This window comes from Megalobrama amblycephala, linkage group LG7, assembly GCF_018812025.1.
Source record: "Megalobrama amblycephala isolate DHTTF-2021 linkage group LG7, ASM1881202v1, whole genome shotgun sequence".
Classification (NCBI taxonomy): domain Eukaryota; kingdom Metazoa; phylum Chordata; class Actinopteri; order Cypriniformes; family Xenocyprididae; genus Megalobrama; species Megalobrama amblycephala.
The window spans coordinates 21,262,208-21,283,620 of NC_063050.1; the positions used below are offsets into that span (position 1 = coordinate 21,262,208).

The 21,413-nt window shown below is 37.5% G+C and overlaps 1 protein-coding gene across 1 annotated transcript in view; it reads right to left on the reverse strand.

Moving 5' to 3' along the window:
- The window catches only part of pkn1a (protein kinase N1a), a 52,777-nt gene extending 31,913 nt beyond the window's left edge, over positions 1-20,864 (reverse strand). The window contains exon 1 of the mRNA XM_048196493.1: positions 20,146-20,864. Within this exon, the coding sequence (XP_048052450.1) occupies positions 20,146-20,166 (21 nt within the window). The 5' untranslated portion in view covers positions 20,167-20,864. The remainder of the gene's footprint in view (positions 1-20,145) is intronic.
- Between the last annotated feature and the right edge of the window lie 549 nt (positions 20,865-21,413).

Genomic DNA, 21,413 nt, shown 5'->3' on the forward strand with positions numbered 1-21,413 from the left:
GGTCAAATAACACCGTCTGTGTGTCCTAAATCACGACATATATGATTTATGTTCATATTCAATGGTTTGTTTCTATAGTAGCTGGATGAGCACAGTGCCAGCAAAGTCAAGGTTCCCTGAATGCATTGTAATCAATCGTAACACACAGTATGCATACTTTGGGAGTTTATTATTACCCACAACCCCCACATTCAGTGTGTGACAGTTGTAGGAGGACAGCAGGAAGACTCACACTTGGACACTGATTCCTATCTCTGGTATATCTACAGTAGAGATTTGTTAGGAACAGAAATCCCAGGTGTGGAATACAGGTTGCTCTGCCATTCTTGAACAGCAGGGGGTGTTAAACGAAATAAGAGTCAAAGTATCTGTTTGATATCAGTTTGCGGGAGGGACCTTTCGTTGACGTTACTTTGGAAGATTGTTGCTGTAATCATAACAGACTTTGTTAAAGACAGAATGCAGATGCATAATGAAACATTAAAAAGTCAGAAGAAATATGTTAAGGGGAGATAAATAATAAGAGATATAAAGGTATATAAGGTATAAATAGCGAGGCGTAAAATGTCAGGAACATTTTTACTGTAAACAATCAGATTCGCTTCTCTTCAGATCTGATCCCAGATGTCATTCTGACACTTTTAAATGTTATAGTCTTCAAAGCATGTCTGAAAGCCCTGGGTTTAATGAAGATTTAATGGCATGATGTTGCCAACAAAAAAGATCTCTGTATGTGTGGGGCGGGGAGGTTATTTAGGGTGTGTATACACACCATCTCTGAGTCACACTTGTTAAAAATCCCTAAACAAACTCCCAAAACTAAACACACTCTAAATCATTAAAAGAAACATGCCTATCCTGTTTGTGAACTGTTATGCAAATACTTGCACTTGCCATATCTATTTACAAATGCATTCGGCAGACACCTTTATCCAAAGCGACTTTGGATGTGCATGTGTACATATCTATTAGTGTTTTCCACAGGAATTGAACCCATGATCTTGATGTTGATAGTGCCATGCTCTACCAGTTACTCTCACCATTAGTCACAAATATGGAAGAGCAGAAGTTGCACAAAAAATAAATAAATATACACCAATTAGGCATAACATTATGACCACTGAATAACACTGATTATTTGTTCATCACAGCACCTGTTAGTGGGTGGGATATATTAGGCAGCAAGTGAACATTTTGTCCTCAAAGTTGACGTGCAGGAAAAATGGGCAAGCGTAAGGATTTGAGCGAGTTTGACAAGGGCCAAATTGTGATGGCTAGACGACTGGGTCAGAGCATCTCCAAAACTGCTGCTCTTGTGGGGTGTTCCCGGTCTGCAGTGGTCAGTATCTATCAAAAGTGGTCCAAGGAAGGAGCAGTGGTGAACCGGCGACAGGGTCATGGGCGGCTAAGGCTCATTGATGCACGTGGGAAGCGAAGGCTGGCCCGTGCTCAAGAAGTTAATGCTGGTTCTGATAGAAAGGTGTCAGAATACACAGTGCATCACAGTTTGTTGTGTATGGGGCTGCATAGCCGCAGACTGGTCAGGGTGTCCATGCTGACCCCCGTTCACTGCCGAAAGCGCCAACAGTGGGCATGTGAGCATCAGAACTGGACCACGGAGCAATGGAAGAAGGTGGCCTGGTCTGATGAATCACGTTCTCTTTTACATCACGTGGATGGCCAGGTGCATGTGCATTGCTAACCTGGGAAACACATGGCACCAGGATGCACTATGGGAAGAATGCAAGCCAGCTAAGCATTGTTGCAGACCATGTACACCCTTTCATGGAAACGGTATTCCCTGGTGGCTGTGGTCTCTTTCAGCAGGATAATGCGCCCTGCCACAAAGCAAAAATGGTTTAGGAATGGTTTGCGCCAACTCCTGCGAGGACTTCAGAAGACGCTATCATCTGGATCAACATGCACATTGCCAAATTTCTATATATCCTAATTATTGTTAATATGTAATTCATTTTTCCAGCTCACTGCTTCTACCTTCAGTTAAACTGCTAACAGTGATTGTAAATTAATTGCCTAAATTATTACATTATTTGCTAACTGCATTCGTTAAATTGTAATGTTGACATGCATTCTCTGAAAAGCTGCTTTGAAATGATATGTATCGTGAAAAGTGCTATACAAATATGTGAATTGAAAAGTTTGAGGAGCGCAACAACGAGCTTGAGGTGTTGACTTGGCCTCCAAATTCCCCAGATCTCAATTGAATCGAGCATCTGAGGGATGTGCCAGATACCGCAGAACACCTTCAGGGGTCTAGTGGAGTCCATGCCTCGACTGGCCAGGACTGTTTTAGCAGGAAAAGGGGGACCAACACAATATTAGGAAGGTGGTCATAATGTTGTGCCTGATCGGTATAGCACAACAACAACAACAACAACAACACATATTTAAAAAGTACAAAATAAATAACATTTAAGTTTTAAAAGTATATGAAGTTATTAAATTCCTGTTTAAAAATGCAGTTGCAACAAGAAAATACATTTATAATAAATAACTACAATATCTCACTGTAATATAACAATATCACACAATATAACATAATATAACATAATATAATATATATAATATATATAATATAATATAATATAATATAATATAATATAATATAATATAATATAATATAATATTTAGGGCTGCACAGTTATTACAAAAGATAAGAGTCAACTATTTATCTCAATATTCATTGTAATTATTATTAACAGATTTTAAACTCTAATATTTATTTTATATTTTATTTTGATGTTTGATGCATTATAATCAACAAAGCTGTCCGTGCACTAAAGCTACTTTTTGAGTGTCAGATAACGATCACTTTTTTTTTTGTCATGAATAAACATTTATGATAATGGAGAACACGTGACAGACACATGTGCACCTCTGAACAGCACTTGTAGAAATTTGCCTAGACAACCCTAGTCCCAGCCTCAGACGTCACGCCCATGGACCACTGGCTGAACATCTGATACATAAGGCACACAAAATAGGAAACACTTCAGGAGTTTGTGATCATCTGGTTCAATTCTACAGGATTTCCGGGAGACGTCTGTCGCGTTTTTAATGGTCTGCCTGGAAACAAAGCCGTCGTTCTGCCAAACCCCCTCATGGAAGAAGAAAGTTCACAACTGTGAAAATGAACGCTTATCAGAATCAACTAAATGCTGGATTTTCAACAGTATGTGAAGTTCACAGCACCATTGTTGCAGTAAACTTGCACAACGTTCTTAAATGAATAATTTATTAGATGCATGCTGGTCTGTTATCATAGGGAAATCGACTTTACATTTTCACGCTCCTAAACATGGCCAATGTATGTTGCGATAGAGTCCAGACCTTCTTCCTGTTAGTCTGAAGGTCTTGCTATGTGAGACTTCGACAACCCTATGAGCTCTTGCTCTGCTCAACCCAAACTATAACTGAGCAGTGCTCATTCTCAGGTCACGCTTACTCAAACACACACACACACACACACACACACAGAGGGAGCTCTATTCAGCTGCTGTGACTCGTGAGAATGCCAGCAATTCTGAGCTCAGTAAAAGCCCTGAGGCCAAATGACTGTCCTTCCTTCTGTCTATTTCTCTCTCTCTGTCTCTCAGCCCAGTCATGAGCTCTGGATTCATTTACCCTCATTTCATCTGTAGCTGAACATTCAAAAAACGTTTAGGAAATAAAGATGACTATGAACTTGAGAGGGAGAGAAATAAATAATCAGTATGCAAGAGAGATACTGTGGGTGTTACTGTGACAAATAAAGAGGGCTAAGTACTGTGAGAATGAACAAAGGAAAGAGAGAAAGGGGGCAACACATTAAAAAAGAAGACAATTTAAAAAGATAATATTCAAACTGAGATAAAAGTGTCCATGCAATCAAATTACGGGGGGAAAATTTTTGCAGGTCTGTGGGTTGCCTTTAAAAGTACTCAACTAATCAGTCTTGAAGTCAGCATGAAATGAAAATCACCCTATCTATTTATGAAATGCATGTTATTGATCTTATTGTCAACAATTCATCAGTGCATGTTTCATATTTAAATCTTTTGACCTCATAATTTTAATCAAAATGTCATAGCTCAGTCTTCCAGTGAAAACAACATGCTTCTCTCTGCAATAACTGACAGCCCTTTCATACAATCAACAGCAAGCTTGCATTCAGATCTGCATCAATTCAGTCAACTACAGATGGAAGTTCCCGCCCAACATTTTTTTCTGTTTTCGATAATCCATTTCACTTGGATGTACGTCACAATACTGAAAAAATGATCTGTCGCTATTTCTGTTTCATCACAACTTTTACAAAATCCTGTATAATTAGGCATGTTTTGAGTATACTGACCCCGATGTGTCACTTACCTTAGATGCATTCTCACATTTAAAAACAGCTACACGGAGCACAACAATATAGATTTTAAATGTAATTTTTAAAAGTTGTACTATTTTGGACTAATAACTTTAACACACTCCCTGTGTCCGAATATGCCTCTACTTCCATACTCCATACTATACAATAGGCAAAAAACAGTTGAGTTGAGCATGTCCGAATTTATAGTATTCAGTATACAAATTTATAGTATAACAGTAGACAAAAAGCCGGGTATGACTTACAACTTCAGGGGAGATTCTGAAGTGCACATCCACTGGACACTTTACTATCCCATGAGGCCATGGGTGGGGAGTTCTGAATGGAAGTAAAGCGACACATCTGCTGCCATAGGTCACGTGACGTGACAACATGGCAGATATAGTACATATGAATTTCATTCATACTCAGTGTTGGGGGTAACGCATTACAAGTAACTTGATTTACATAATCAGATTACTTTTTCAATTAACTAGTAAAGTAACGCATTACGCATTAAAGGTCCTGTTTTTCGAGGTTTTTTGAAGCTTTGATTGTGTTTATAGTGTGCAATATAACATGTGTTCATGTTTCGCGTGTAAAAAAAACCCAGTATTTTTCACATAATTTACTTATCTGTATACCGCTGTTTCCACTGTCATAAAAACGGGCTGATGACTTCCTTGTTCTATGAAGTCCCTCCTTCAGAAATACGTAACGAGTTCTGATTGTGCCAGCGGTTCCTGTGTTGTGATTCGACAGCAGCTTAGCGAACCTTGCCCGGAAAAGTCACGCCTCTTACCATAACGTGGAGATGCACGCGCTCAGTGTTATTGTAAACATGTCTTTAATTTTACCCTATCAATTTGAGCCGGAATCAGACCCAGCGATTGGACTGCGGGATGAAAATAACAGCGTTTCGACGACATGGCGACAAACACACTCTACAAACGCAACTCTTGTGTATTCCTGTGGCCGGAGGTTAGTCAAAAAACTGTTTTAGTGACGTCATTAAAGAAGGAAGTAGAGGGATGTAGTCCAAACTGGCCGTTAGATGTAGGCGACTTCTGTTAAATAAAATATCTCGCTTGGCATTGAACTTTGAGCTTTAAAATTTTACAGATTTCATTTATACTCTAACAACAACATTACACACTAACTAAAGTTTGAAACATGGGATCATGAAGAACGGGACCTTTAAAAGTTACTTTTTAATGCTGTTCATACTACACACATTCATAATATACAGAATGTACTTTAATGGTCAAGAAGCAAGCTTCAAACTAAATGTAGTACATACATTACAGTATGCGATTATGGACAAAAAAAAAAAAAAAATAGAAAAAAACCTCAGTGACTCCTCTGGAAGTAAAAGGAAGATATAACAAAAACAGCAAACAGAATTTTTTTTTCAGTGAAAACGGTTTCTTTACTATATACACAAACACACACAGACACATCTGGAGCATTCTTGACATTCTCGTGCGGTGAGCGTTAGTGTTTAGCGTCAGATTGATGAATAGAGACTGACGCCCATATGCACAGGACTATATCTAAATATATCCAAATCTATGGGAAATTTGGGGCAAGATTATATTCTGACAGCATAGACACAGTATGATAAGCCTGAAACTAATGACTTTTTTATGTGTTAACAATATAATCTGATACACATTTTGTATATGTGTGTGTGTGTGTGTGCACACATGAGGAGGCAAAGAGTTCCTTAGGAGGTCATTGTGCATTTTGCCATGCAGGGTTTTCAGTGTGTTCATTATGGGTTGAGATGAATAGTGTGTGTGTGAGCGCACACTGAGTTCAGATGAATAGTTTCATTGTGGCATCGTCAGGAAAAAGCCTTCTTAAAATCTCTATTGTACTCACTCAAACTCACAGACTGAGATATCATTGTGCCATAGTGGATTACACTCTTTAATACTCTTACAATTGTATTTGAGCCATCACTTTAAATAACTAGATAATAGCTTCCTCTCTTGTTGTCGATATATGAGCCCAAAGTTAACTGCCAGTGACTGCCATTTCAGAAGCTTTTATTATACAAAAATAATATGAAGTGTCCAGGAAGTGGGTGTGAGATCAAGGGCGTCCTGACTATGTCGGGTCTCCTCGAACTGCAAGGAGTGGGGGAAAGTTATAAGGGGAAGATCAGTCCAGGGTCAGTGGGTGAGAGGTGGCCCAGTTCCACTCTACACAATTCAGAGGACATTTTTTTCTGCACCACCACCTATTACAATAATAATAGCAATAATAAAAAATAAAAAAATAGAAAGAAAATAGTTTTCCAACATTTATTGGAAAAACAGTATATGTATAGGTCAGTTTAGGTTATAGTATAGATTGTTTAACATGTTCTTAAAGGGACAGTTCACCCCAAAATGAAAATTCTGTCATCATTGATTCACCCTCAAACTGTACCTGTATGAATTTTTTTTCTTCTGCTGAACACAAAAGAAGATATTTAGTTGATGGACCCCATTGCCTTCCATAGTATGGAAAAAATACTGGTTTATGACATTCTTCAAAATGTCTTTTGAGTTCAGCAAAAGTAAGAAACACACGTTTAGAACAACAACATCATGGCGATTAATGATAACATAATTTTCATTTTGGGTGAACTATCGCTTTAAGCCCAATCAAAAACAACCTACATTTTGTAGGAAACAGTATCTTAAAGGGAAAGTCCACAAAAGAAAAAAAGTCATACATGTTTGGAAAAACATGAGGCTGAGTAAACGATCCCTTTAAAGTCACCATGAAATTAAAATTGACTATACTTTTTTTATGCAATATTGCACTGTTTATTATAAATGATTTATCCATGCATTTCTTTAAAATTCATGTGCCCTTGTAATCTTTAATCAAAATAACTTCCCCTCCCTCTTGCTGTGACATCTCTTCTCTTCTCTGATGACATGTTTACTGGCGTGAGGGCGGCAGTAACCTGTCACTCACATGACATCACAGCATTAGCGTACCACAACCATCCAATCAATTCTTGATGGACAAAATCAAGTGCCACCCGACATTTTTTCTTGTTCTTGTTCCACTTAGTGAAGAAATGATGGCTGCAACTTCTGGTTCCTGCCAACTTTAAGACCAGGTTTACAGAAGCGGTGAAAACTTGCACCAGGTGTGTCTTATCATCTGTTCTGGGTGGTGTTTTTCACAACGCTCCTCTTGGCTGGGCTCCTATGATGAGCCAAGACGTGGGCTGACTTGATGATGACTGAACCGAGGCAGTTTCTTCTTTAGATTGTGAGTAAATCTTCTATCACAGGGTGATACGCTTGTATGACCCAAGAGTTTGGTGGATTAAGAGATTGGTTCACTTTCAAATGAAAATTACCCCAAGCTTTAAGGCTCCGGTATACTTCAAACGAAATTGAGGAACGAACTGATGTGACGTCATTTCGAACAAAATCAGGCCAAAAAGGAGTTTGTTTTGTGTTCTTTTTGGAAGTTCGAAACGGCTTGCCAAAGCAAACTTTCAGGAAAAGTTCGCTTCAGCTGCAAAACACCTTCGTGCTAACATTGGTCAGTGACGATAACATAACAGGAGGTGTGCGCTGAGGCTCCGCCTTCACTCGCGCGGGTCGCGTCTGAGTCATTTCGTGTGTTGAATTCATTGAGGTAAGATCTCCGCGGGTGAAAACATGAACACACCGGATAGCTGCTTTATAGTACAAAATGAAGTTGTGCTTGTAAAAAAAATGAGGCACTAACACTGTTTTTCATGTTTGATACTGTAAAGCTTCTTGATTTTAAGCAATCTATTGAATAAAGTGCTATATGAAGACGTGACGTGACTGGAGTGCTACTTTGCAGAGCTCGTGCTAACATTCCCATGGTGTTATGATCAGACGCTTTTCTTATTGCTGTTAAATATTCATCTAAACGTCGATCTCAGCAGTGTGGGCGGCGACAGATGTTCGTTTACAGTATATCGCTGGTCACGCATTTCGAACTTCGTTTTACCCCTAAACGAAGAACGAAAAAGAACTTTGTTTGAAGTATACCGGAGCCTTTAGTCACCCTCAAACCATGGGGGTATATGACTTTCTTCTTTCTGATGAACACAATCTGAGAAATATTAATAAATATCCTGAAGCATCCGAGCTTTATAATGGCATCTTTATAAAGGCCTTCTGAAGTGAAGCGATGCGTTTGTGTAAAAAAACAAAAAACATATTTAACAAGTTATGAAGTAAAATTTCTAGATTGACCGCCAGACTGCCTTCCGTATTCAATTTATAAAGAAAGTGCAAAACTCCAGTAGTTCAAAACGCTTATGCTACACTTTTTTTCCGTAATTTGAATACAGAAGGCGGTCTGGCGGAAGCTAGATATTTTACTTCATAACTTGTTAAATATGGATATTTTTTCACACAAATGCATCAGAGGGCCTTTATTAACCCCCCGGAGCCGTTTGAAATGTGCTTATGATTGATGGATGTGGATTGAGACACTTTCTTCAACTTCATACTCATTGATCCCACTCACTGCCATTATAAAGCTCGGACGCTTCAGGATATTTATTAATATTTCTCAGATTGTGTTTATCAGAAAGAAGAAAGTCATATACACCTAGGATGGCTTGAGTGTGAGTAAAGCTTAGGGTAATTTTCATTTGAAAGTGAACGAATCTTTTAAACATGGTCCTGTTCCAGGGTTTTCCCTGCACTGAAAATATTTTGGCAGCCACCGAAATGAATTTTTGTCCTGCCAAAGATTTATTTGATTAATGTGACTATAAATGCCATTCTGCAGTACCAGTACCCGCTGATAGCTGGCTGCTTTAAAATGCTGCCGTAACAGTTTAAGCGCTCTGTGAAGAGCGTCAGAGGTTTCTATTGACAATGTGCTTTTGCAGCATTGTGCTGTGTAGCCAATCACAGGCCGTCCACAGATCTGTTGAGCGTGTGAACGGAATGACCAATCGGCGAACTTTGCTCTCTTTTTGTATATAACACTGCAAAAAATAAAAACGGAAAATGTACCTACTGGTAATTTTCTGCCAGGACATTATCCAGTTATTTTACATTAACCCTAATACAACACAATGCAATGTGTAATTTAAAATAGGTAAAACACCTATTAAAAAAAAAAAAACTCCTTTATATTTATACAGTACATTGTTTCCTATTTTTACAGACTTTTTATAGTGTATTTCTCAAGCTGCTAACTACACATTACAAAGTTCCTGGATTAACAGCCATATTTAAATGCCCAGTTGAATCTGATAGACAGTGATAACCATATGGACATGAACAAAACAATATGATTCTGTATGTCAAATGATCTGTGCATTAAGCCTTGGAGTGTAATTGCAAAATAATAGACCTGCCACTTTTTTATGTAATGTGTAATGTTACTTTGTTGTTGAATGTTGAATGACTGATGTATTTGAACTACTTTAAAAGTTTATTACCATCTTTCTTTACTCAAAAGTCTAAGATCTCCCTTGTTAATGAATTAGTACGACACCCAGATTCCCCTAATTAAAGGGCCGAGCTAATTAAAGAGCTTTGTGCCTGTTCTACCACCCTCCTGCGAGACAGTATCCTGTGGCATCACTAATCATGGTTGCTATGGCAGCAGTTGTCCCGGAAACCTGGTTGCAAACACCTGTCTGTGACCACTCCCAATGTCTCACATTTGTGCATTACAACACAAGGCACATTAGAGCTGATCAAATCTATACGACAGTACGTGTGTTTGATAAATGTCTAAAAATAACCCGGAAGCGGAATATATCCGTCATGTTTGAATGCACTGAATCTTTATAATATATTTGCATAAAACACAAGGCTTCCTTATGCAAACAAACTGATCCTATTGGTGACTAAAAAAAGCTATGATCAGCTAAACAAAGGACTGTATGTCACTGTTACTCTACTGCAATGTATCCCTCTTATTATCTGTGTGTGTCTAAATGAGGAAATCAGTCCATCTCTTCCTGGAGTGGATCATTTACGGCTGTAGTTTATTGCTTCATTTTAAAGGTTATCTAAGATTGGATGAATAATGGGATTGTTGAAAGAGTAGTAGCTGAGAGTGTATCTCACACAGATACAGTATTATACAGACTAAGTACCCTGTAAAATACTAGACCCACCCAGAGTCAAGGGACTGGGCTGAGACACATTGACCCGGAGAAGTTCTCTTTTTCTTAAAGTCCCTGTAAAGTCAATTCTGAGAATTGTTTCTAAACACATTATAAATGTCGCAAATGTATTGCTGGAACACATTACAAAGACTGTGAATTATCTAGTACTGAATTGTGGAGTTAAGACCGTTCAACAGTTTTTCACCAATTCTGTGTTCAGGATCGAAGCTTTACAAATCTTTTGTTTCAAATCAGTGGTTTGGAGCGTGAAATTCACGTGATTTCAGTAAACAAGGCTTTGTTATGTCATAAGTGTTTCGAAATTTCAATGGTTAACGTGACTTTAGTAGTTTGATACATGCTCCGAACCACTGAATCGAAACAAAAGATTCATAAAGCTTCGAAGCTTCATGAAGCAGTGTTTTGAAACCGCCCATCACGAGATATTGTTGAATAAAGTTGTTATTTTGTTTTTCTGGCACACAAAAAGTATTCTCGTCGCTTCATAACATTAAGATTGATCCACTGTAGTCAGATGAACTGTTTTAAATATGTTTTTACTACCTTTCTAAGCGTTTGAAAGTGATAATTATCTTGCAGACAAAACCATCAGATTCAAAAATATCTTAATTTTAAAAGTATTTTATAAAAATAAATGACAGAATTTTCATTTTTGGGTGAACTAACCCTTTTAACGTGATTCTTTGTTTATATGCATCAGTATGTTTGACTCAACTCAAGCATCTTTCTCACAAGTAAGCGTGGTTTCAGCGCCAACAGCAGACACGCCCCCAGCATTTGAGAGCAGAGAATACTGCCTACTTTTTCAAGATTTTGATAACTTATTTCATTTACTTGGAATTTTTTTGCCTGGGTGGTTAACACATTTTTCTGTGGTGTGACAAACTCAAAACATATTTTAATATTGCTTTTACAGGGACTTTAAATGCACACATGAACAGCCTTATGCACACACACACACACACACACACACACACACACACACGCATGCACATGGTCATGTACACAAACACAGGAAGGTATGTGCACATCCTCCTTTCTAATGTGACAGACAAGAAAAAAAACAAGCTTTTCTTTCACATATCATTAGTAACAAGTATTTTCAAAAGCGTCACTTCTCAATTCCCACTTTTACATTGAGCCAAAAAGACAATCTGTGGCCTTAGGCAAATAACTTTTATAAGGAACAGAAATGTTGAAATGACAAATAACCAAACAACTTCATAATGTATTAGTTAGTTAAAAGGTCTCCTGGGAATGGCAACCACCTCGATTTAACTTTGTTGTTAAATAAAAATTCTCTTGCACGCTCTACTTTGAATGAGTGTAATATGCTTATCAACTGAGGTGTGACTGCAGTTGGAAGACATTTCTCCCCACCTAATAATTTAAAAACAAATATTTGCATAAACTGCTTGTGTAACAGTTCCAAAATCTAACAACAGCTTATATAATGCTCATTTTGCCATTTTCAAATATTTTTTGAAAATTAGTGGTTCATTTTTGTAGGACTAATTTGCTTTTTTGCATCAGACATATGATCAGCCATTGGCCACCCTACTTTACGTTTCCTGTACAACGACGTAACTCACTACTTAACCACCACCATAGTACGATGCATCAATGGAGAAACTAACTAGCTAGGCAGGACTGTTTCCCAAAAACGTAATAACTTTGGCACACATCCATCATTCGAACCACATTGGTATAGTTAATGACGTCACAAAGATGGTGGAGTATAATATCTAATTAATCCGTTTGAGATTGAATTAAAGAGATAGTTCACCCAAAAATGAATATTATCCTATCACATTACACAAAAAAGTCGCAGGTCTATTATTTTGCACTTGCACTCAAAGACTTAACGCAAAGATCATTTGACATAGCCTACAGTATCACTGATTTATTCATCCTCAAGCCATCCTAAGTGTATATGACTGTCTTCTTTCAGTTAAACACAATCTATATTAAAAAAAGATATATTAGATATATACACAGATATATTAAAAAATATCCTTGCTCTTCCAAGCTTTATAATGGGAGTGAATGACGCTCCAGATTTTGAAGTCCAAAAAAGTGCAACCATCCATCATACAAGTAATCCATACAACTCCACTGAGTTTTTTAAGAAACATATCCATAATAAAACTTTATAAACTAAAATAACTAGCTTCTGGCAGATGGTCTACACAAGTCGATTTACTATTTCTAACTACATGTGAAATAAATCTATTGTACCTGAAAACCTTAATTTAAATCATATTTTTGTTATTGTATTTGTCCTATTGTTTGTCATTTGCTTCTTTTTGCTTATTTTTAATAACAGAAGTGAGATAAAATAACACAAAATGACTATATAGTGGTATATCATTATCGTGAAATAAGAATTTGGTCATATCGCCCACCCCTATAGTTGGAAAGTGGTTTCGGGAAAAACCAAATCATTGAATTATGCTGATAACGATGGAACATGCAACTATAGTTGGCTAATGCTTTTGGGAAATGCAAACCAGACTGGGAGCAACAATGGATGGCATGACACAGGGTGAGTTTCAGGCCAGTTGACCTTTTGGGCCAATGAAGTATTGACACTACAGCTTACATTTATTGATCATGTGTTGTTATGGCTTGCAAAAGTAATGTGTGTTTTTCTGTGATGTACTAAACATTGTTGTGTATTCACACACACACACATAAAAATAGTACAATTTTATAAAAAGACTGTAAAGTTTAAATGTGTAAATATTCAAGATCATATTGTCATCTGTTAGGAGTATGACCTCAAAGCCAAAAAAATGAGTAAAAGTGTAATTTTGATTTTATGGGATAAACAAAACAAAATGAATTTAAAAAATAAAATAAATCCTAACGCTAAAACTAATCCTTCAACCAACCACAAGTTAATTTGCTCTATTTTTCCAACATGAACAAAAAAACAAAAAAAAAAAAAAACACAGAGTGACACGATCTTCTGATTAACAGAATGATTCAGAAAGGTACAAATGATAATCTTATCAGGGACATAAAACAGGGAAACCCCCCAAATTCAGGCTCAAATTCAACGTATTCTCTCTCAGAGCAATCCGATCTCCAAAGAGAGTGCCTGAATCCTAAATTGAGCCTGGAAATCTAAGCGAGGTGGGGGAGTGACGGAGAGCTGACCGGTCTGATAAAGGGAGAGACAGACAGAGAGGGGAATTTTGGAGTCGAGGAGGGGGAGAAGCAGAGCAGCTGGTGTTTCACAAAGAGAAAGGGGGAAGAGAGAGAGAGATAGAAGCAAAGAGAGCGAGATTACAGGCGCTACTACACCCTGTGGATCAGTTTACAACACCCTAACTGTTGCATGCTCTCTCAGACAAAGAGCAACAGGACAGTGTGGATGTGTCTTTCTGCAGAGTATGTTAGCTTTCACAGTATTAAATATTCATCGCTCTGGGATGTATTAACAGGATGGCTTCCAAATAAATGATTTCATGGGGCGAGTCAAAATAAAATTCCTGTATTGAACCAGGAAACAGTGGGTTTTAAGTGCTTTATAAAAATCGGAGATCGGCATAATGATAGAACATTCATTTAACACACACGTAGAGAACAATGTTTGATAGTGCACATTAGTGACATTTTTTTCTTCCTGAATAACAAATCAAGCAGTTAAGCCACAATGAACAATTAGATCAAGAGAATGAAAGAGAAAGAGCATTTACACAGTGATTGAGTACTTCACATTAAGATCAATGTATGGAGGACTAGCCCAAGGCATTGAAATAATGAAAGTGTGGTTTTAGTAACGGAACAGTTATGCAAGCTGCTCTAATGCTTCAGAATGCTGGATAATGAGCAGAACTCATCATGGCAACGGAACTGATGATGTCACAAAGGGGAGGGGCTGGAATGAAAACAAGGCTATGGAACACATGGCCAGAGTTTGCCTTTATGAGGTCATGAGAAAATGCAGCTGTTTTACACTTGGGGGAAAAAATGGTGAGGGAAGCGATCGAGTTTCTAATCCACCCATCAAAAGTATTAAACCAGCTGCTGATTAGCTTAAAGACAGGAATACACCAGACCAGTGTGCTCTTCACTGGAGATGTGCAGGATCAGTTCACTTCAGAATTAAAATTTCCTGATAATTTACTCACCTCCATGTCATCCAAGATGTTTGTCTTTCTTTCTGTCGAAATTAACATTAACAAAGATTAATAAATGCTGTATAAGTGCAGTTATTAGTTCAATGTTAAACTAATGTTAACCTAATGAACCTTATTGTAAAGTGTTACCAAAGAAATTAAGGTTTTTGAGGAAAACATTCCAGGATTTTTCTCCATAGTGGACTTCAACGGCTAGCTGCAATTTGAAGTACCAAATTGCAGCTTCAAAGGGCTCTACACGATCCCAGACGAGGAATAAGGGTCTTGTCTAGTGAAATTATCAGCCATTTTCTAAAAAAACAGACAAGCATTGGTGGTTAAAAAGTTTTTTCGTTTTTTTTTTTTTAGAAAATTGTTTCACTAAATAAGACCCTTATTCTTCATCTGGGATCGTGTAGAGCCCTTTGAAGCTGCATTGAAACTGCAGTTTGGACCTTCAATCCATTGGTAGCAGTTGAAGTCCACTATATGGAGAAAAATCCTGGAATGTTTTCCTCAAAAACCATAATTTCTTTCTGACTGAAGAAAGAAAGACAAACATCTTGGATAACATGGGGGTGATTAATTTTTTATTCAGAAGTGACTTAATCCTTAAAAATTCTATTTGATACAGATAAGGCGATAAATTATATTCATGGTAGGGCTGGGCGATATATCGCATGCGATTCTCACGCGCATTTCGTCAGTAAAGCCGGTTCCCTGATTACCTCTAAATCGCCATCACCTGCTTTCAAATGGAGCGCCTTTTAATAGACAGAGCCGTAGTTCACTGATAAGCCACGCAAAATCGGGTTCATTATCGAAGTCGATTCATCTTCGATACTGAACGCGATTTTGCGTGGCTTCTCCGTGAACTACGGCTTTGTCTATTAAAAGGCGCTCCATTTGAAAGCAGGTGATGGCGATTTAGAGGTAATCAGGGAACCGGCTTTACTGACGAAATGCGCGTGAGAATCGCATGCGATATATCGCCCAGCCCTAATTCATGGTATGCCCAATAACCAATAAAGTAATAAATTACAAATTAAATTCTTGTGTAATGAGTCAATACTGACTGTCCTCCAGCAACCTTTCACTCACATGAGAAATACAGCAATTAGCAAACAACAACAATCCAATCAATTCCTGAAGGTCAAAATCAAGTTCGAGAAGCTAATTCACCAGGTTATTAAACTATTAATGTTTTTAAAAATCAACTTTACTCAGTTTAGTCAACAGCAAGGGCAATATTGAGCAAACAAACATGCACAATTAAATACCCACTATAAACCAATACTGGCAAATGAAACAAATCTCTAATATCGCCTGATATGGTACTGATATATCATGCATCTCAACATGTAAACATGAAAACTAGTGAGCAACCCTATGATGACTTAAATAATCGGTCACAAAAGACAAAAAATAAATATTTATGGAAACCACCAATCCTAGGCTTAAACAATGACTTATATATGCCCCAGGAGGTCAACACAAACATGAAAGCCGCGTTTTACCAGCACACACACACACACACACACTATAGGGGTCAGTAAACAGGCTGAGGGTGTGGCGGAAGAGCACAACATGAAGTCAATGGTGAATACCATTTGGAGCTGTGGTAGTAACACAATGGAGTCCATTATGCCTGAGTGTCAGTCTCATGCCCTCATGATCCCCTCCAAAACTGCACCATCAGCCAAACACACCACAGCCAATCAGATCTCAGCAATAACTTTTTTGGCCAACAGAGATGCAAATAGAGACTGACAGGTTTGCTCTTGGCAAGCTCATCTTTGAGCATCCTCGCCAAATCAAATCCAAATGTTAACTGTAATTAAAAAAAAACAAACATACTTTTGTTTATAGACCTTATGCGCCAGAGAAACAAGTGCACCGCCATATTTATAATACCGTCTTTGAACTTCCGTTTTTGCGGTAGCTCTATATTTCAATGGCATTGCTATCAAAGAATAACTAGCTGGTGAAGTGGATTTACTTGTAGAGTTAATGAAAGTTATCATGAGCATTATAATGTTTAAAGCAGATGTCTTAAATGTCAGTAGACATAAGTCAACATCACTGCTGAGTATGTTCTCTTTAAAACTGCAGTGAAACAAAGACAGTCTCAAAAACGCAGTTTGAAAATCGCTGCTGTTTCTGACGTCACAAACTACCTTGTAACCAATCACGTCAAAGTGCCAGAGGGGCTCTGGCATATCATTACTATGCCGTGAAGCAAGGGAGTCTCAAAAGAAGCCAGGTTATCCCGGTATTTTTTTAAGTTAATATGAAAAATTGTTTAGATTTAGCAATATGGCAGGTGTATGATGTATATTACGATGTTATGATGAACTATATGCCTTTCTCCACCGACGTTCTGAGTTATTCAAAGCGTTTGTAAGGATATGATTGTTAGAAGGCAACTGTCTGACTCTGACATGAAGAACGGGAACATGGTTCATGTAACATTAACAACAGATTATTAGCTGTTGATAACGTAGTCAAGCAAAAGGCTAATCATATTAATTAACGTTATGTGTCCGTCCGACAAACACATTACAGTAAAGAGCGATGCAATTGTGCCGCGTTTACCTCAGTAAGTTGAACGAGTGGATCTCTGAGCTTGTGTGAGTGAGTGGAGGCAGGGCTAATTAGCATATTCATGGTTCCGCGTATACTAAATAAAGGAAGGGTGTAGAGTTACATTCAAGCTATTAAGGCATGAAGATTTTGTTTCACAGGAAAAAATGTTTAAATATGTCATTTTGGTGATCAAAGATGAGTTTTAGGGATAAAATTATTGACTACAGGGAGACTGAACCAAGTCCAAACCATTCAGGAGTCGTTGTTTTGAGTCTGACTTGTTTGATTTGGTTCACAAAATTTTTCATTTTGGGGTGAACTACTCCTTCAACCAGCTGTGTTCACTGCACTAGAACTGCTTACTAGATGAAATTACCTTCCCGTTTCCATCGACACAAATAAGCCAAACAGGTACACTGCATACCTAATTCTATAAACCTACATACAAGCGCATCGATTTGCTGATGGTATGTACTATTGACAAAAACAATACGCAATTGTGTTAAAAGCCAGCGAAGTGAAGACAGGACAGGAAAATGGGAATTAGCCTACTCTTCAAACCCCATTAAGCTGGTCTAATGCGTAGAGGGCTGGGAACTTACTTAATAAAACACACAGATACACAACAGGACATTTGAGTTCACAGGGATAAGGCTTTGCAGAACGTGCTAGCCTAGCACATAACATTAAGTTCTGTCAGCTCCATCTGTGAACTAGTAATCTACTGAGCAACTAAACTGTTAGATTGTCAGCTTGGTGAGACGCATCTGTGTACAGAATCTCCTGCTGTGAGGATAAGAAAGATAAGATGAGTCTATGAATTTAAAACTTGAGGGACCTCTCAACAAAACAACAACAAAAATGATGCTCATTAGGTGAATCAGCTGTTGTCATTCAGTCGCTGACATAATCACATTCACATTCTTGATGAGTGTTCTTGCTTAGTCATCCTATGTGTGGACACAAGTGTGTGCGTGAGGCTGTGTCCACATTGTTAGTTGTAACCATGTAGGAGATACTTCATGAAACAGGGAAAATATGTGTAGGACTATGACTTTGTTGGCGTTTTCCATGTTGTCTGCAAGTATCTCATCAATTCTGACAACAATCAGTCACATTCAGCAATCGTTATAAGAATATCTAAGGAAAGGTTTAAATTGGGAAAACATTGGCGGCCTTCAATGAATCAGCCAGGCTGATTCATCTGCCGATACTTGGTCAGTTTCAACATATTACTCACACTTTAAAAAAAGGCTGGGTTAAAAACAACCCAAGTTGGGTTGAGAATGGACAAACCCAGTAGTTGGGTTGTTTTATTTAACTTAACTATTGTTTAAAAATTACTGCATTGCTTGCTTAAAATGAACCCAAAGTAACATTTATTAATATGTTTAATAAATTAACATTTATTACTAAGTTTAATGAATAATAATTAAACAATTGTTTATGAATAAATGTTCACCTTTTGATAATTATTGTTGCCTCTAGTAATTATGTGTCCGATTTTTAATTTCCAACCTATTTTGGGTTCATTTTAAGTCAGCCATATAGTAATTTTAAAACAATAGTTGGGTTAAATCAAACTGCCCAGAACGTTGGGCAAACATTTAACCCAATTGCAAAAACTGGGTTTTTGTCCATTTTCAACCCAACTTGGGTTGTTTTTAACCCAGCATTGTTTAGAGTGCAAATAACTGACTTTTAATGGGAGGGTTCTTCCTTTTGTCAGCTTAAAAATCTGCCACAATTTTTTCTGTTTTCAATGATTTTTAATTGAAAAATTTGAAATGGACTATTTTGTCATCATTTACTCACCCTTATTTTGTTCCAAAACTGTATGACTTTCCTTCTTCTGTGGAACATGAAAGATATTTTGAGAAATGTCCATACAACAGAAGTCAATGGTGACCAAAAGAGGTTACCGACATTCTTCTTCAAATATCTTCTTTTGTGTTCCACAGAATTAAAAAAAAAAACTATACAGGTTTTGAAACTACATGATGACAGAATTTTTATTTTGAGGTGAATTACTCTTTAAAGCCTAAATGTTAAAAATTGTATCAATTTTTACTGCATAAAATGTAGCCTACTATACACAATATTTATTCAATTATCAAAAAAATAATTTAAAACAGAAAAACTTGACACAAAAAAGAACACATCTGTTAATCAACTAAATTTGTTATTCAAATAATCTGCCAAATATAGCCTATATCACTAGTCCAGTTAATGGTGCTACACATTACTCTTTTAAAGCTTTTTGTTAAACATGTGTTTTCAACTGCTTTTGACATTTTTCCCAAAGAATCTGGTCAACATATGTGCCCAAGTTACATAACACAAGTGTGCTAGCTAATATTTAATTGACCATAAATAGAAATACACATAAAACATTTCTTTAAACACTTTCCAGAAGACATAAAAGGGTGAAAAATATCTATACAAGGCTTAAACTTTGTCTTCGGTTCAGTAAGATTTTATGTGTTCAATTCTCTAGCACACCAAGATGAGAAAACATAAATATTGGTGTTTAACACAGAGCAGGTCTGAAACAACCCAAGCTATCAGGCTCAACAGGGTTTTCCAAATGAACTGCAATATATTTAGTGTACAACCCAAACACTTTGTCAGTGTTTAGCCACCAGAAATGTCTCTTTACACTATTATGGAAGAGAAATGGCCCCTTAGATGAAGGATATATGGGTGACTCCATCGCTTTAGAGATAAGCTCAGTCATTCTTCCATTCAGATGAGCTTTCTAAGTAAAAGTGAAGGCATCTCCTGGGTCTTAAAGCAACTCTATTGTCTGCCCCCCAAATCCATGGGATTATTTTGGTATAATAAAACACGTGAGCGGTTTTAGGAATAGGAACTACTCTATAATCTAGATTTTGCGGGATTTATTCTGTAATAAGCAGTCAACTTACTTGGATGGAGTCATTTGCCATCGTTGTATCTGAATTGGCGTTTGTGTCAGGACACCCAAATTGTCGTTCCTCCTCTTCCAAGATTCTCAATGATCGCCGACAATGTCAGCTCTCAATGCAACAGTTTAAGATCCAGCAGCGGTTTAACGACTTATTAAAATTCTGTACATGTAATAAATGCTGTTGCATCACTGTCAGACCTGATGCAGGTTGTCATCTGGACATAACCGAAGCTAGTATGCGCTTTCCTTCAATTTAAAATAAACACAACTGCAAGTAAAACATGATATAAAAGCATTAGCTATATAAACGGCAACGTTCAATCAAGCTATCCTCTGGCATATCGACAGCTTGCGGTAAAGTCGCATGTATTTTTCCATGATAGCGTCCTGAAATAGTTCTTCTGGTGGAGCTCGTTACAGCTGAGTACATGTACCGCATTGGGCAGGGTAACTGGTCCAAAGAGTTCAGCTTTTCTTCTCAATTTATCACCAACGCGTATATTCAGTTCAACTGCTAGCTCAACATCAAACGAGGCCCGAGGAGTTCACATTCACAGCTGGTGAATAATACAACAATCTGCTCCTCTGAAAAAGATACTGTCGCCGCTCGCCAGTGTGTTCCTCGCGCCAGTGATGATGGCTCGCGCGGGAGGGTCGTTTACTATCCCCGGGCGCGAGCACTGTGGACGCAGGCAGTACGCCGGTTGCGCGCTCCTGCGAGTCACGTGACCTCGCATTGTGTCCACAAGCAAATGAATTTGGTTTCATCACTCCCTCATGGCAGACAACATTTTCAGCTGTTGATTCACACGGCAAATTATGTATGTTCAAAGGTTAGAGTGGTTAATAAATCTGTATTTTACAATAAAAAGTGTTACGTTATTTTGTTAAACATTTCAATATACATTCAACTAAGACTAAATTTACTTTGAAAAAAACAAGGCGCTATTGTAAACATCAGAGGTGTAAAAAGTACTCAAAAATGTTACTCAAGTGAAAGTACAAGTACTGAGTGAAAATTTTACTCAATTAAAAGTAAAAGTATCTGTCCAGAATCATACTCGAGTAAAAGTAAAAAAGTACTACATTAAAATTGTACTTGAGTATTAAAAAAGTAAAAGTAACAGCAAGAATGAAAACTAGAGATTCTTGTTTAAGCTTTTAATCTCTAAAAACATGAAGTGAATGAACCACATACAAAGTTTTATCCTCCTTTAGAACTGTTTGTGTTTAATTGTATTTAATTATCAAACTATAAGACTACTA